Source organism: Vanessa atalanta, chromosome Z (genome assembly GCF_905147765.1).
Source record: "Vanessa atalanta chromosome Z, ilVanAtal1.2, whole genome shotgun sequence".
In the NCBI taxonomy this organism is placed as follows: domain Eukaryota; kingdom Metazoa; phylum Arthropoda; class Insecta; order Lepidoptera; family Nymphalidae; genus Vanessa; species Vanessa atalanta.
Window position 1 is genome coordinate 15,702,600 of NC_061902.1, and position 14,162 is coordinate 15,716,761.

The 14,162-nt window shown below is 32.0% G+C and overlaps 1 protein-coding gene across 1 annotated transcript; it reads right to left on the bottom strand.

The window, feature by feature from the left end:
* Positions 1–466: 466 nt before the first annotated feature.
* LOC125076024 (cubilin-like) lies at positions 467–13,815 on the bottom strand. The gene is made up of 4 exons (XM_047687952.1): positions 13,735–13,815; positions 6,022–6,153; positions 1,060–1,185; positions 467–685 (listed from the first exon to the last, which is right to left on the bottom strand). Exons 1-4 carry the CDS (start codon positions 13,781–13,783, stop codon positions 627–629), a joined length of 366 nt encoding a protein of 121 aa, XP_047543908.1. The 5' UTR covers positions 13,784–13,815; the 3' UTR covers positions 467–626.
* Between the last annotated feature and the right edge of the window lie 347 nt (positions 13,816–14,162).

A 14,162-nucleotide genomic window follows, 5' to 3' on the forward strand; every position in this document is an offset into this window, starting at 1 on the left:
AATAGAATCTTATGTAGGTCATAATTCGATTAACAAAATTAACGTTCGATTAGAGTAGACATCAAATATATTTTATTTATATAGTATTAATTAATAATCTAAATTATAATATTACAAATATTATATAATATAATAGTATATTTTTAGCAGAAGTGAAATAACAATTTTACAAAAATGATTACATAATTATGAATATAGTCACATTAAATTAGAATAGGAAACGAACCAATAAGATATTTATGCGATTAAAATCATTTACAGGTGCCACTCATATCATACCCACCGATATTATTCCTACAGACTAAAAACTCCTTAGTACTTGATCGTACGTAATCAACCCTAAACGTTGACTCATATGTATACTATAAATTTAAGTGTATGATTCCAGGCATACTGTCCACAGATAATATAATATAAGTATTTAAAAAAACACAGTTTTAAATTTTATATTAATTTATTTTGAAAGAAAATAACATACGAAAATAAAACTGAACTATAGAAACATATTCGGTACATCGTGTGAATATAATTTAAGATAAAAAATTATATTATACGTTAGTAATATTTTAACAGTATAGCTACATTTTGCTAAATAAATAGAAAAGAAATATAGAGAAATAGCTGCATCAGATAACAACGCATTCATGTGGAAAGACCAATCCTCGAACAGCAACGGTGGGGCATGCTAGAACAAATAAAAAATATATATGAAAAAATACTCTTAATAATAAATATAGCACGGACGGGTCAAATAGAAGCAATATAGGTCGAAATTTTCTTTTTGTTTCATGAAGGATATGCGAATATTATTAGAAAGAAAGAGATGACAATGTATCCTTACCGTTCGCTTTATCCGATAATGAACAATAGTTCGCAATGGTTTCAAATGCGTGATAAACCAGTATAATTACGTTGATATTATAATGATATTGTAGCATAAAATTGGGCGATGCAACCGGACAGTTTATTAGACTCTATTATATCATATAATTATTGTTATTTAATAAATACGTACTTAATTAAATTTATAATATATTTTATGGTACTTAAATATGTTACCTTTCTCACATCGCTGTCCAAAAAAGCCTGTACCCTCACATTTGCAAGCGTACCCTGGTTGTTGAACAGTTTGAGTACAAATTCCCCTCATGCACGGTATTCGCGAGCATGGATTTGCACTCCTCTCTGTCAAAAGGAAATAGTATTAGTATATAATTTAAATTAATCTCCTACATTCTATAAGAAAATTATAACACTGTCTGTACATACAATACTAGCGACCAGCCCCGGCTTCACATGGGTCCAATTATTAATAAAATTTCATAATGTAAATATAATCTATGCCCTTTATCGCTCAAGAAAAATATAGCTTTCAACCAATGATTTTTTAGAATTGGATAATTAAGTCCGGAGATTACCCCTACACACAAACAAACTCATTTTACCTCTTTATAATACTAGTATATATATTTTTTCTGTTCATCTTTGTATTAGAACCTTGTAGAAGCTTGTATGAACCTCTCATTAGTTATTCTACCGCTAAACAACATGTTTGAGTATTATTATGTTCCAGTTTTAAGCGCGAGTGAGCCAGTATAATTTGACATACGTACTTGGCATATGGCGTATTTGGCATATTGGCGTATTGGCGTATTTGGCATATGTACTTGGTTCCTGATAATGACTTTAAATCTTTTGAGACTCATCCTAGGCAATGTGATAAAAATATTTTATAACAGTATTGCGTAGCGTACCGCGTAACGTAAGTATATAACACATATATTTATTAATTACCTAACAACTGGAGATAATGAACGTACTTGGTCATTAAAATAATATATAGACGTATATAATTTTGATCTATTAAAACATAGCAAATACATTCTAATTCACATGATTTTATCTTAAAGATCAAAGGAGCACTGTAAGCATAACTTAAACGGTTAAATCTTTATTTAATTGTTATATAAAGTATGATGTAAGTATATAATATACATAAACAAAATTGTAGGTTAGCTGTTCAATCAATGCATTCCCTGCAAACCGGAACACATACATACAAATTATTGATGTTGTAAAATAACGGAGGCATGAGCGTGGGTTTCCTTTGTTCTAGCCCGCCTGCGTGAGTTGTATGACATATAGGCAGGTTTAAAATAAGCTCTACCAGTAAATTTACAGGATCGGACTTCAATGTTTTGATATTATTTTAATGAATACCGAATTGTCCAGATACAGAAAACATTTCGAAATAAATTTTAAAATAATATGTCTTTTTTTTTTCGAATAATCTCAAGTCGGATACGGCTTTCTTATAAACTTATTAAATTTGTAAAAGAAATTGATCCATATCCTTACTAATTATTATAAAGGTGAAAGTTTGTATGAATGAATGCTTTTTACTCTTTCACTTAAAAACTAATGAATGGATTTTAATGAAAATTTTACAATATTATAGTTTATACATGAGAATAACATAGGATATAAAGATATTGTGTGAATAGTATGTGACAACCAAATCCTTAATTAGAGCGAAGTCGCTGGTGAAAACTAGTATTATATATTTAATAAAGAATTACTGAAGAATATTTTTATGTCGAAGTTGGATTTATGTGATTCAAAATAAGTGTATATGTTATAAATCAGATCGGTATTCTTTTAATAATAAAATATCAACAGTATCACTTATTTTCGATATATATTTTAATATATTACGAAAGAGCTGCGTTATACATACGTGTTCTGAAAAAAATAAAATAAGCATTTTTTTTTTAATAAATTTCCCGTATCTCTGGTACATCTCTAACAAATTTTCTTAAATTTTTTAATCGGACAAGGTTTTGATTTAATTTTATATAGCTACATATGCAGAAAAAAGACAATATTCACAAAAAAAGTTATTTTAGATCCGGATACAATGTACAATAGAATACACGCTTATCGCTTAATAGAAAGATTTACAAGAGTCGGCCTTAACGCATAAACAACGATATTTACCTACAGACCTCTGAACAGAAGAAAAATAGATATGACACATACAAATATTCATATTTCACCTCGAGATCGTTTTGGTAAAAATCTAAGAATCATAATCTTCTAATATTTCGTTGATGAAGAAATATTGACCGTCAATGATGATAGTATTTTTTATCATCATTGACGGAAAATAATGATAGAACGACTAACTAGTTTTTACAGAAAAATGTAGCAGTTTTATTAATTAGAGATGCGCCCAGTGAATAGAAAAGAATAATACCTTAGACCCTGATACTCAGTAAACGAAAGACGCAGTGGTTACAATATCACAATGTAAAAATATCAATAAGCCGAAAGAAAGAAAGTTGGCTATACACTTTTTTTTATCATGCGGATCGACCTTTTCGTTTTTTGGGATAGATTATTCTTTTTTAACGCAGTGGAAATCTTCAGGATGGTACCCGTGGCCTTGGAGGCCTTTATGTGGGATACTTATCCACTAAAACCACTACGATTGCCGTCATCGACAAATGAGGCTGCGTGATCGTCTCTATCGCATCCGTACCACCCTCCCGTGCTGTGGCTCAGTGGAGCTCCCCTCGGGGGGCGAAGGTAATCTTCCCCCCACCTCGCAATCTCATGCCCAATGCACGCTTCTGTATTCCACCTACGCTGTACTTATCTATCTAAGAAGGAAATAACTTAAACATTTTATTTTATAAAGGTCAAAATGCATTCTACGAGTTCTTCGTAAAGAGCGACGTAATTTTCAAACTCTACATCCCATCAAGAACGCCCTTAGGTAATAAGAAAGCTTCCGTTTGCAATACATTATTTCTACAAAGTAAAAGTTAATCTAATGGACGAAACACTTTATGAAGGATACGAATTTTAAATGTAGCCTTCAAATAACCTAATTTAAGGGTTGTATATGATAAACTACGATAAACGTGTAAGCGGATAGAACCACGTGAAGCAGGTGCTACGCTATAGGCCCCATACGTCCCCAGTCTACGGCGAGGACAGTATCGTGACGTTACATTCAAAACGCATGATATTTAATTTCAAAATCTATTTACAGTTTTAAATCTGTATCGTATGAACTCATTACTGAATAATTTATTTCACTATATTAATCGCGATACAACCAAACCAAATAATGTGATAAATTAAACGTATCGGATTATTTCATGGTCGTCCGCACCGGATTATGCGTTCATTGTTTTTGTTGGTACATTTCAATCAATTACGATTTTTCAATTTGCAAATGGCCGTAAATATAATTTAATACACAGAGCGTTTCAACTACTTACATGGCCTTTTTCATCTAAAATCATCATAGATTGACCTAAAACTTGCGGACCGAATGTAATTTATTCAGAATTCCCTCTTAGGAGGCCTTCAGACGACTGCAATTTTAAATTAATCTGTCGGCTGTAGAATTTTCAAGCAGCCGTATTAAATGTTTCAAAGCATTATGAATCATGCAATTACTAAGCTTGGCTATAAAGTTTCACTATTAACACCGGATTTATCGTTTACTTTATGTGAGTTAATTTAAAAACAATTTTAGGTAGTCTATTTTATTAATTGTTTCGAAATAATTTTTATAAGCATATATATTTTGGAGTTAGCTTCGTATAGGCTTTGAATTGCAATTCCTCCCTGTAATATACTGAATATCTTGTATAACATTTTCGAATAATTCTGATTAAAGCAATATGGGTACTATTTACGTAATAATTGAGTTTAACCTTGCGTAGGTGGTAGGTATACTCTACGATTTGCGGTATCATTTATGACAATTCAATGAGTCTTCCGATCTCGAGTTGTGAATATAGACTAATAATTATATAATCATTCATGCATATATATAATTATATTTCAAGTTAACTTTCATTATTATTCCACGCTATTTTCAAAACCGTGGAAAAATCCTGAAATAATAATGGCCCAGTGGTTAGAACGCGTGCATCTTACCACCAATGCCAATGATAGCGGGTTCATACACAAACAATCACCGCTGAATTTCAATGTGCTTAATTTATATTTATAATTTATCTCGTGCTCGGCAGTATCGAAATCTGCATGTGTTTAATTTCAAGTATATTTTGTGGGTGGTACCTACTCACATGGGCATTCAAGAAGATCTACCACAAGGTATTAGGTGGAATAAATGAATAACTAATTAGTTTAGCTGTCAATAAAACACGTATGAAACCACTGAATGACTGATGAAGTGGGGCTGGTCACATGGCAAGAGCGACAGATGGACAAAATTGATCACTGATTGGTCAAGTCCCAGTGGCAAAAGAACTAGAGCCTTAAAGAATGGTGGATAGATGAAATTTAAAAAAATATTGGAGAAGATAGTTTGTTGAATTATATTAGTGTGCAAGATGTTGGTATATGGCGCTCATTGTCGATGCCGAGGTTGTGTCGAAGTTATAATCAGTTTGCGCAAGAGCTCTGCAGAAGTTATGTGTTGAAGGGTTTACGGAGGAGAATGAAAATGTGGGCATGTATATTATTGGAGGTTAAAGACACGTAATATGTGCTTCTGGTAGTTCCGAGTGTCAATGAACTGGTCCTGGATCGTTATCATAAAAGCTTCCCTTTCAGGAAACACTTCACCACGCCCCAGCCAAGCGTTTGACGCTGCTTTGTCAATATATGATTGTTGGCAATAGTTGCGAAATAGGTATTTCTGTCGCCATAAAGTAATATTTTCGTTGATGTCAGTAATCTGTTCGTATCTTTGCGGGTTTCGTCCCTAAGTTTTAGTGGGGTGAAGTGTTTGTTTGCGGGATTTTTTTTAATGAAATGGAGAGTACTCTGTAGTGTCTGAAGAATGTTATTTGTTTGTTGTGAAGGTTGACTACATATATTGAGTTTCGACCGCCTTCACCTCCAGGAAGAGTTATTCTTTGAACGCAAGATCCAGTTGTTTTCGGTGGGCAGTTTGCGTAGTGTTAATGATACATTGAAGAACGTAGAGTTTACATGGAACCAGTTTGTTATGCCGAAAGAATATTATTATTATACCTCTCAAAGCGTCCAGACATTCTCTTCTAGAGCGAAAGATGAATTCAGTTTTGCACCCGTAACCGCAAGTGCAAGAGCTCATAATCTTGCACCCATATTGAGTCTCTTCCGGCTCACAAGCAAGAACGAACACTGGAAAATAAAATATATATAAGAAAACTTCAGATACGTTCAAACAATTTATGTTAGTTATTATGGTATTATTTATCTATTTAAATAAAATTTAAAAATAATAATTTAAATTACCAAGCTTTTCCAACAAAATAATTAAAATTAATTTTTAGTTAAACACTTTTAGCTCCATTTTTATCGACTACATTTTCCTTAAAAACTTAAATACCCTGTCTGTTCTATCAATCCAATAAAAACCAATAATTTTATTGACACTTATTTAGTATTAGAATAGACATTAATAAATTCTTCAGACATTTATTATTTGTAGACGCTACAACATCCAAAAAAATATTTTTAACAATCTACGTCTCCAGCCATAAACCAAAGATCAACATATTATTTTATATATTTTATTATATCAATTCAATTACCAAGAATTGTCTGTGTGTCAACAAGTTCGTCAAACGAAAACTTATCCTATAATGTTTTAATAGAAAATAATGAACAAAAGCTTTAAATTATAATTTTACAAACAACATTCGCTTTCGGACGTTTTTATCTTGATCGCTTCCGTTTAAAGACAGTTTCTGACTGTATTCATTCAATACAATGAATTATTGTGACAAGTATTAAATTAAAGTCGAGCTGTATTCTCTGAATTATTGAAACAATTGAGAGTCGAACTAGTCTTTTTTTACTTGTCATAATGATTAGATTGATCCCGACTAAATGTGTAACGCTGTTGGCAATCCAGAAGATAGCTATTTATCGATATGAGATATAACTATAGGAAACCGATCTTATAGCTGGTGGAGGCGAAAACGAAATCTATGGGCAGTACTAATGCTAACGCTGAGATTATTCATTATATTTAAATATCTAAATAGAGTGTCACTCTACGAGCCAACTTTATTATCTTAGTTGCGTGACGGCTACGTTAGATACTCGCGAAACGTCATAGTACTTTACATGTGCGTGTAATTTGTTTTGACTCGTTTTCAGCTCTCACAGTCTATCTAGCGATACAAAATTATTTATTATTAACGTACATACGAAGTCGCGGTAACGAGAACCGTTTTCTAAATCCGTGCTTACCATAAAACTGTACTTAGAAAGACCCAAGAGCTTTTTAAATTACAGAGTTTTAATACAAGTATATTTATAAAATAAAGTTGGGATATAGACCTTCGCATCTGTACTCGTACAAGCAAGCCGCTAGGCAATAAGGCAGTTTCATAAACATAATTCGTAGCGAGATGCATCTACATCGATACACCTTTGAAAGTGCAATATGTGATTCTGTTCGTGATATATTCTTAATATAGGGTATATTAAAATAGTTTATGAACCTTATCGCGTGTGACTCTATTATAAATCACTCGGGTTAATCTCTAGTTTAGTTGCAAGATATTTTTATTAAGTTAACAAATCGCTTGATAGCTTTCAAACCTTGTGTATTGAACTTTAATTTTCCTTCTGTCGGGAGCTGAATTTGTAAAAGTACCTTACGATGTTGTTTTAGTGGACTGTGGGAATATTTCTTATGTTCGGGAGGAGGCGGGAACAAAAGTTACTTTTTTTTCAAGATTGAAATAATTGAAATGAATTAAACTATTTTGTGGGTGTATTTTAAAGAAACATCCTTCAACTGATTGTAAGTGATTTTTGAACCTATTGACCTTCTCCTCATAAAAGGGAGGTCCATAAACGAGACATTATCTCTAACTTTACTACGTAAAATATATAAAGTTGAATTAGATTAAAAATAATTTTATTCTCAGATTTTTTTTAGATTGTTCTTGTCTTCTGATTTGAACGGTTAGTTAGCCATTGTATCTACAAGTAGGTTCAAGGGATATAAAATGTTATCCCGTGTTTGCGACGTTAGAAATGGTTTATTTTCTTGCAATGTCTATTAGCGGTGATGATAACATTTGCCCGTCCGTTTACAGGTTATATAATTGAAAAAAAAAAGGATTGTTTAGGCCCTAAAAAATACACGGATCTTAACAGACAATTAGCGAATTAGAGTCAAGCGTGCTCTGCGGTACAGGGAATAATTGGGAAAAACACTACGTGCCTCAAATGAAATACAAATAGTATTCACCAAACTCCTCCGGAGAAGTGAAACGGAATAAGTTGTCTATTATTAATAAGAGAGCCTTTTGTCCAGAAATGGAACATTTATAAACAATAGTGGCATATATTAAATATAAACGCATTTATTCATAACGAAGAACTTAATAAGAATCCTTGATATAAAACGAGGTACGAGATTGCAAGAATCCTTCAGCTTGAAATCTCAGTAATTCAATGTGCATATCGTATAACTTTGAAAAATTTCATTTGAAACCTTAGAAATGAACAGCTCCTATTGTCTATTACTCTCGATTTATGCAAATCTTGTAAACCTATGAATAGAATTCCTGTCTATGACTACTAAGACTTCTAACTCAATATATGTATTTAATAAGTTTGACAAAAAAAGACCCGCTGAGATTCTTTCGCCGATTTTCAGGTCAGGGTGTTTCCTTTTCCGAACCGGTGGTAGTGTTTAATTTGACTATTAATTATTGTGTAATGCTTCTATATTGAATAAAGGAATTTGAGTTTGAGTTTTGAGTCTAACATTTGTAGTTAAAATGTGCATCGGTGAAAATCAATGTTTTGACACAATGATCATTTAGAATTAATAATAATATAATAGTAACCTTTATGATTAAGATGCCTAACGACTATTAATAAACTATAAACCTAATAACAATCATTAACTTTTTTTTATAATAATAATGATATATTTATTTTATCTTCTACAGACATTACTACAGTCTACAGTCTTAATAATAAATTCAGCTACCCCCTCTGTGATAAGAAGAATTCATTTATTAAATTTAACACTTACAAATTAAGTTAAAAATACATAGATAATATTTCTAAGATACATATTATATATCAGAGGTTGAAAAATCACCTACAAGCTAGATATAATAAGTGAAAAATCATATCGAAAAGTAATTTAAAATGAAATCTACATCGACTTGCAGCAATCACATCATCCGTATGGTATCCGAAATTCAATTTTCTATTCTGCAAACGGTAATAATAGAATGGTTCCTCACATAGCTTCAGTAGGGCTTTTTAGTAAACGAAAAATTTTATTATGCAGTTTTGATATTCGTTGATAATATTTTAAATTACAAATACATATTGCTATATTTACAAAAAAACAACGTTACATATTTTGAACGTACGATGCACATTTGAATCTTAATTACTATTATATATGTGTTTGTTTATTAGTTCGTTACGTTTCAACTTAACCGAAGATATATTATATATACACATTGTACAACATACACACACATGCAAATATAACTAACTACAGAGGATTTATAATAACTGCTCCCTCAAACACGTGCGGAACTTTACCAGTTTAATTGAAACACAAAACAGTAAATTCAATGTTACAATTAAAACAATTACGTCGGATAATATTTATTTTAAAGGTCATAAAAATCAATAATCCCGTTTCTTAATTAATTTCAATTATATTTTGCTTTTATTGGTAAACATTTACTATTAAGAAAATGCATTCTTAAACAAATCGTAATGACTACAAGTATTTAAAACGGGATATATATTATGTTTTTTTTTTTAGTTGGTGGAGCTCGATATTTCTACATTACCTACGAATGTCTTGTTCACGAGACGAGAAAAATCTTTTATAAATCGTAATGATGTTGTGTCTTAGGTACAATATCGCGGTGGTGCCATCTCTAATGGTAGGTTTTTATTATTAAAATCGAACCGTGTACCCGATGGGACATTATATCATAAATATTTTACAGTAACGCGATGGTACATTAACCACGGTATATTTTTTTGCTTAGATATCATATCAAAGTCGTAAAACGAGCCTACCGGCTAAATTTATCTTTATAATTCACCCCGCACACTACTAATCAATTCTGACATACTTCCTGCCTCCTCCCTAATAGAAGAGGAGCTTTAAACCAAGGGCCTGTAACTATTCCCGGGTATTTTATTTGTATAAAGTTGAATATGAAGTTCCTCCGGGGTTTTTTGGGTAGAATGTTCATTCGAATTCAGTGAAAGTATAAAATTAAATTTAATATTTTAATCTGATTTAAATGCTTGTACGACTCTATATAAATAAATAATATTTTGATTTATGTATTGAATATGAGTAATTAGATTTACAAAAGCATATAGTTACTAAATTTTACGGTGTAAAGGGTACCACCGCTTAACAGATTGCATAACGCTAAGATGTAATATTCAATACGGTCTTCCCATACAATAGCATACCTAGTCTTTCGTATTGGCATAGAAAATTCTCTAAATAAATTCTCTTTGATTTATATTTTAAAAAAATAAATCATCTATTTTATGAGTTAAGTCTTTTAGGTGAATTGAAAAATAATCTCTTTTCCTTTATTTTACATTTGGAACGAATGGTGGAATAATCTATATTACTAATTTCGATAGACCCGTTCGAAACATATCGACAACACAACAAGACATCATTCGTGTTCGGCTCAGAATGGTTAACTTGGTACGATTTGAGAGCGCTTGGCCGATTTAATCGTATTGTAAACTGTGCCCCTTCTAAAAGTAGTAATTAGTTGAATTTCGATGGATTTTTTTTTTATGGCATTGGTTGGCGGACGAGCACATGATGGTAAGTTGTCACCACCGCCCATAGTCAAAGGCGCTGTAAGAAATATTAACCATTGCTTACATCACCTATGCGCCACCAACCTTGGGAACTAAGATGTTATGTCCCTCGTACACTGGCTCTCTCACTCTAACCGGGACACGACAATACAGAGTACTGTTATTTGGCGGTGGAATATCTGATGAGTGGGTGGTACCTACCCAGACGGGCTTGCACAAATCCCTACCACCAAGTATAGATATGGTTGGTTAGACTGCTCCATTTCTGTCTAACGTAATTAGATTAATCCTCTTATTTACTGAGACGAGGATTTTGGACAATATGAATAAATATAAATTTATCAATATATTTGTTAAAAAAATTAATGTTTTATGCAACCGGAGCCAGGGCGAATAAGATAGTAAAGAAAATGGATCTGATTGTCACCTAAGAACAACATGAATGCATCTGAGCACGTTGAATAAACAAGCCGTTTTGTAAATAGGATATTGTTGTCATGAAAATACCAGTAATATGAAAAGGGACCCAATCGTCTAAGACCTTTAGAAAGTGCTTTACATATACCTTGCAATACTTAGACTATGCGAACGTAAATTTATTCTTATATTTGATTTATTTATGAATTGCAAAGATGTGATTATGATGCGGTTGTTTTTTATAGATTGATTGTTTCAAGAGGAAGGTTTATATGTATAATACAAGCACAATATAGTAGAGAAACACTGATAATTTTAGAGGTTTCTGAAGTGATGTCGTAAATAAACACATTTTTTGCGCTTACATTGTCAACGCTGGCTGAAACCTACGAGATAGATCAAAATAATGTACTACAGTATTGTACACCTTATAAAGGTCTTCAAAATTCCGTGATGGTATATATCTATCTCTTAGGGATAGCCCACAACAACCATTTTTTATCCTTTACTTTTTACAAGAAATAATGGCTTATTTTGGAAGTTCATTTTAAACAATACAGCATTAATCCTTATTCAATAAAGTACCTTAAATACATATTGGATTTAATATAGATCAATATGATCCATTAGAGCACGTAATTTAAATCAATATTTTCGAAGATATTACAGATTTAAAACACAGGGACATAGCGGTTTGTATTGTCTAATGACAAAACAGCTGTCAACGTTGTAAGACATTCTGTAGTATAGGTATTTATTATCAGGTACAATCACTCGTGCGAAGTCGGGGCGGGTCGCTAGTTAATAAATATTCTATTTTAGGGTTTTTAGTTAGGTTCTCGATGATTCAAAGGTCGTTAATGATTTAGATCAGATTGTCTGTATTGGTCAAAGACAAATCACAGTCTTGACTCGGACAGGTCCTCGACCTGTCCGAGTCAAGACTGTTGACCGATGTTTTAGAAGTATATATACATATATTGATTGAGGTATGTACAGTATATTGATATAGGTATGAAAAGTTATGAAAAAAAAAAATCTTTATCAAATCGAAAGGCACTTTTGAATTGTCACATAACGTAAAGTTACGTTTAGTAATCTACCGACAAGAACTGTTAAGAATTTACCTCTTTTCTATTGATTAAATACAGATATTTTTCCGGGGGATAAAACGGGTAGGCTTTGTGCAAGCGTGTCTGGGTAGGGGGCTAAAGTATAATGGTGTGGTCCCACTTTTCTACCGCTATACACCTCTGCTTATAATTATTATATTCCTGTTTGACGGGTGAGTGAGCCAGGTTGGCGCATTGGCGATGTAAGATATGTCAAATATGTCTTGCAGCGCCAATGTCTATGGACGGTGATGACCACTTACCATCAGTGTGGCAATAGCCCCACCTAGCTAAATGATACAAAAATACATTTATTATATGTAATTTATATGTCCCGTATGGAAATTAGCTAATGTAAATGCAGTTCACGGATATCGCTTCAAAATTAAACCTTATTAAGCTTACCGTCATTGTTAATTTAAGCTTTCATTCAAAATTGAATAATTATAAATTCAATACATAATTAAGTATATCATTGAATTATATTAAAATAAAGCGAGTGATGTTATTGGATAGGCTCTTAAGGCTTGCATCACTCATCGTTCGCTAGCCCATATGTGGGAACGGTGCAGTGCATAAAAAGGATTAGCCGGATCTTAACAGCCAGGTGTTTGAGTTCGAGTTCGAGTTCTTAGTGCGAGTGTTTCAAGATATACTAAGCTATATATACGTATCAGTCTATGATGAATGCGCTTCACCAAAACCTCACATCGCTTAGACACTTGATTAGTGCTGTATTATATACACGTATAATATGACTATTTTTTATGTAACAAATATTCCCATAGACAAGTATAAAATAAAATACATTTGAAATGTTCTAGGGTCACCAAATAACATGTAAAAATTAGAACAGAAGTGATATAAGGACAGAAATAACATTTATATATACATATATCGCGAGCTATCCGGTCATTATCAAACCAAACATTATATCGCTGGAGCTGTTTTTAATAAACCTACAATTTTATTTATGACAAAAAACGAATGTCTTTAAAAATAATACGCGTAATGCTTTTTTTTTAAATTCGATTGCAATTTGCGTTACAAGTTAAGCTTAACATTTCATATATCTGAATTATAGTTTAGTTCGTTTTTGAAGTCAAACAAAACGCTAGCTTTGAAAATATGCTTCGATAAATAAGACTCCATTAAAAAAAAAATACTATTATTTTGAATCTAAAGTTTTCAAATTTTTATTAAATATAAAACAACAATGTATTAAAATTCGCTTGATAAAATTAATAAATTACACATTTTACAAAACAAAAAAAAATACAAGTATTGAAAAAAAATTTTTTTTTTGAAATACTAGGTTGTTCTATTCTAGTTAAAATAATAAATTAAATTGAAGACAATTGCAAATACTCACTGAAACCGGCCGCGATGGCGATGACGAGGAGTGCGGTGCGTGTGAGCATTGTCAGTTTTATTAGAGAACAAGCTTCGACTGATAACAGCAAGCCACTGAAGTGAACGCCCGCTGTACCGCCTTATCTATTCTGTCAACTATACTATAACATATTGTTATGTCACAGCTTGCCCACTTGATGCAATTAGACGTTTCATGTGACTTCTTTATTAAATTTAAAAACCTAAGAAAAAATTGTGGGTCCCCATTGGACCTGGTTAGGATTAAGTCTACATGAATGGCAAGATATTGTTGATTAGTCATTTCAAAATGACGTCAATGCGTTCTTCTTTTTAACCTAACTTCTAGATTTCTATGTACCTTGTGTCAGTGGAATCTAGTCTTAAATAGTGTGTAAAATAACTTATCACTAATCACTTAACATAATA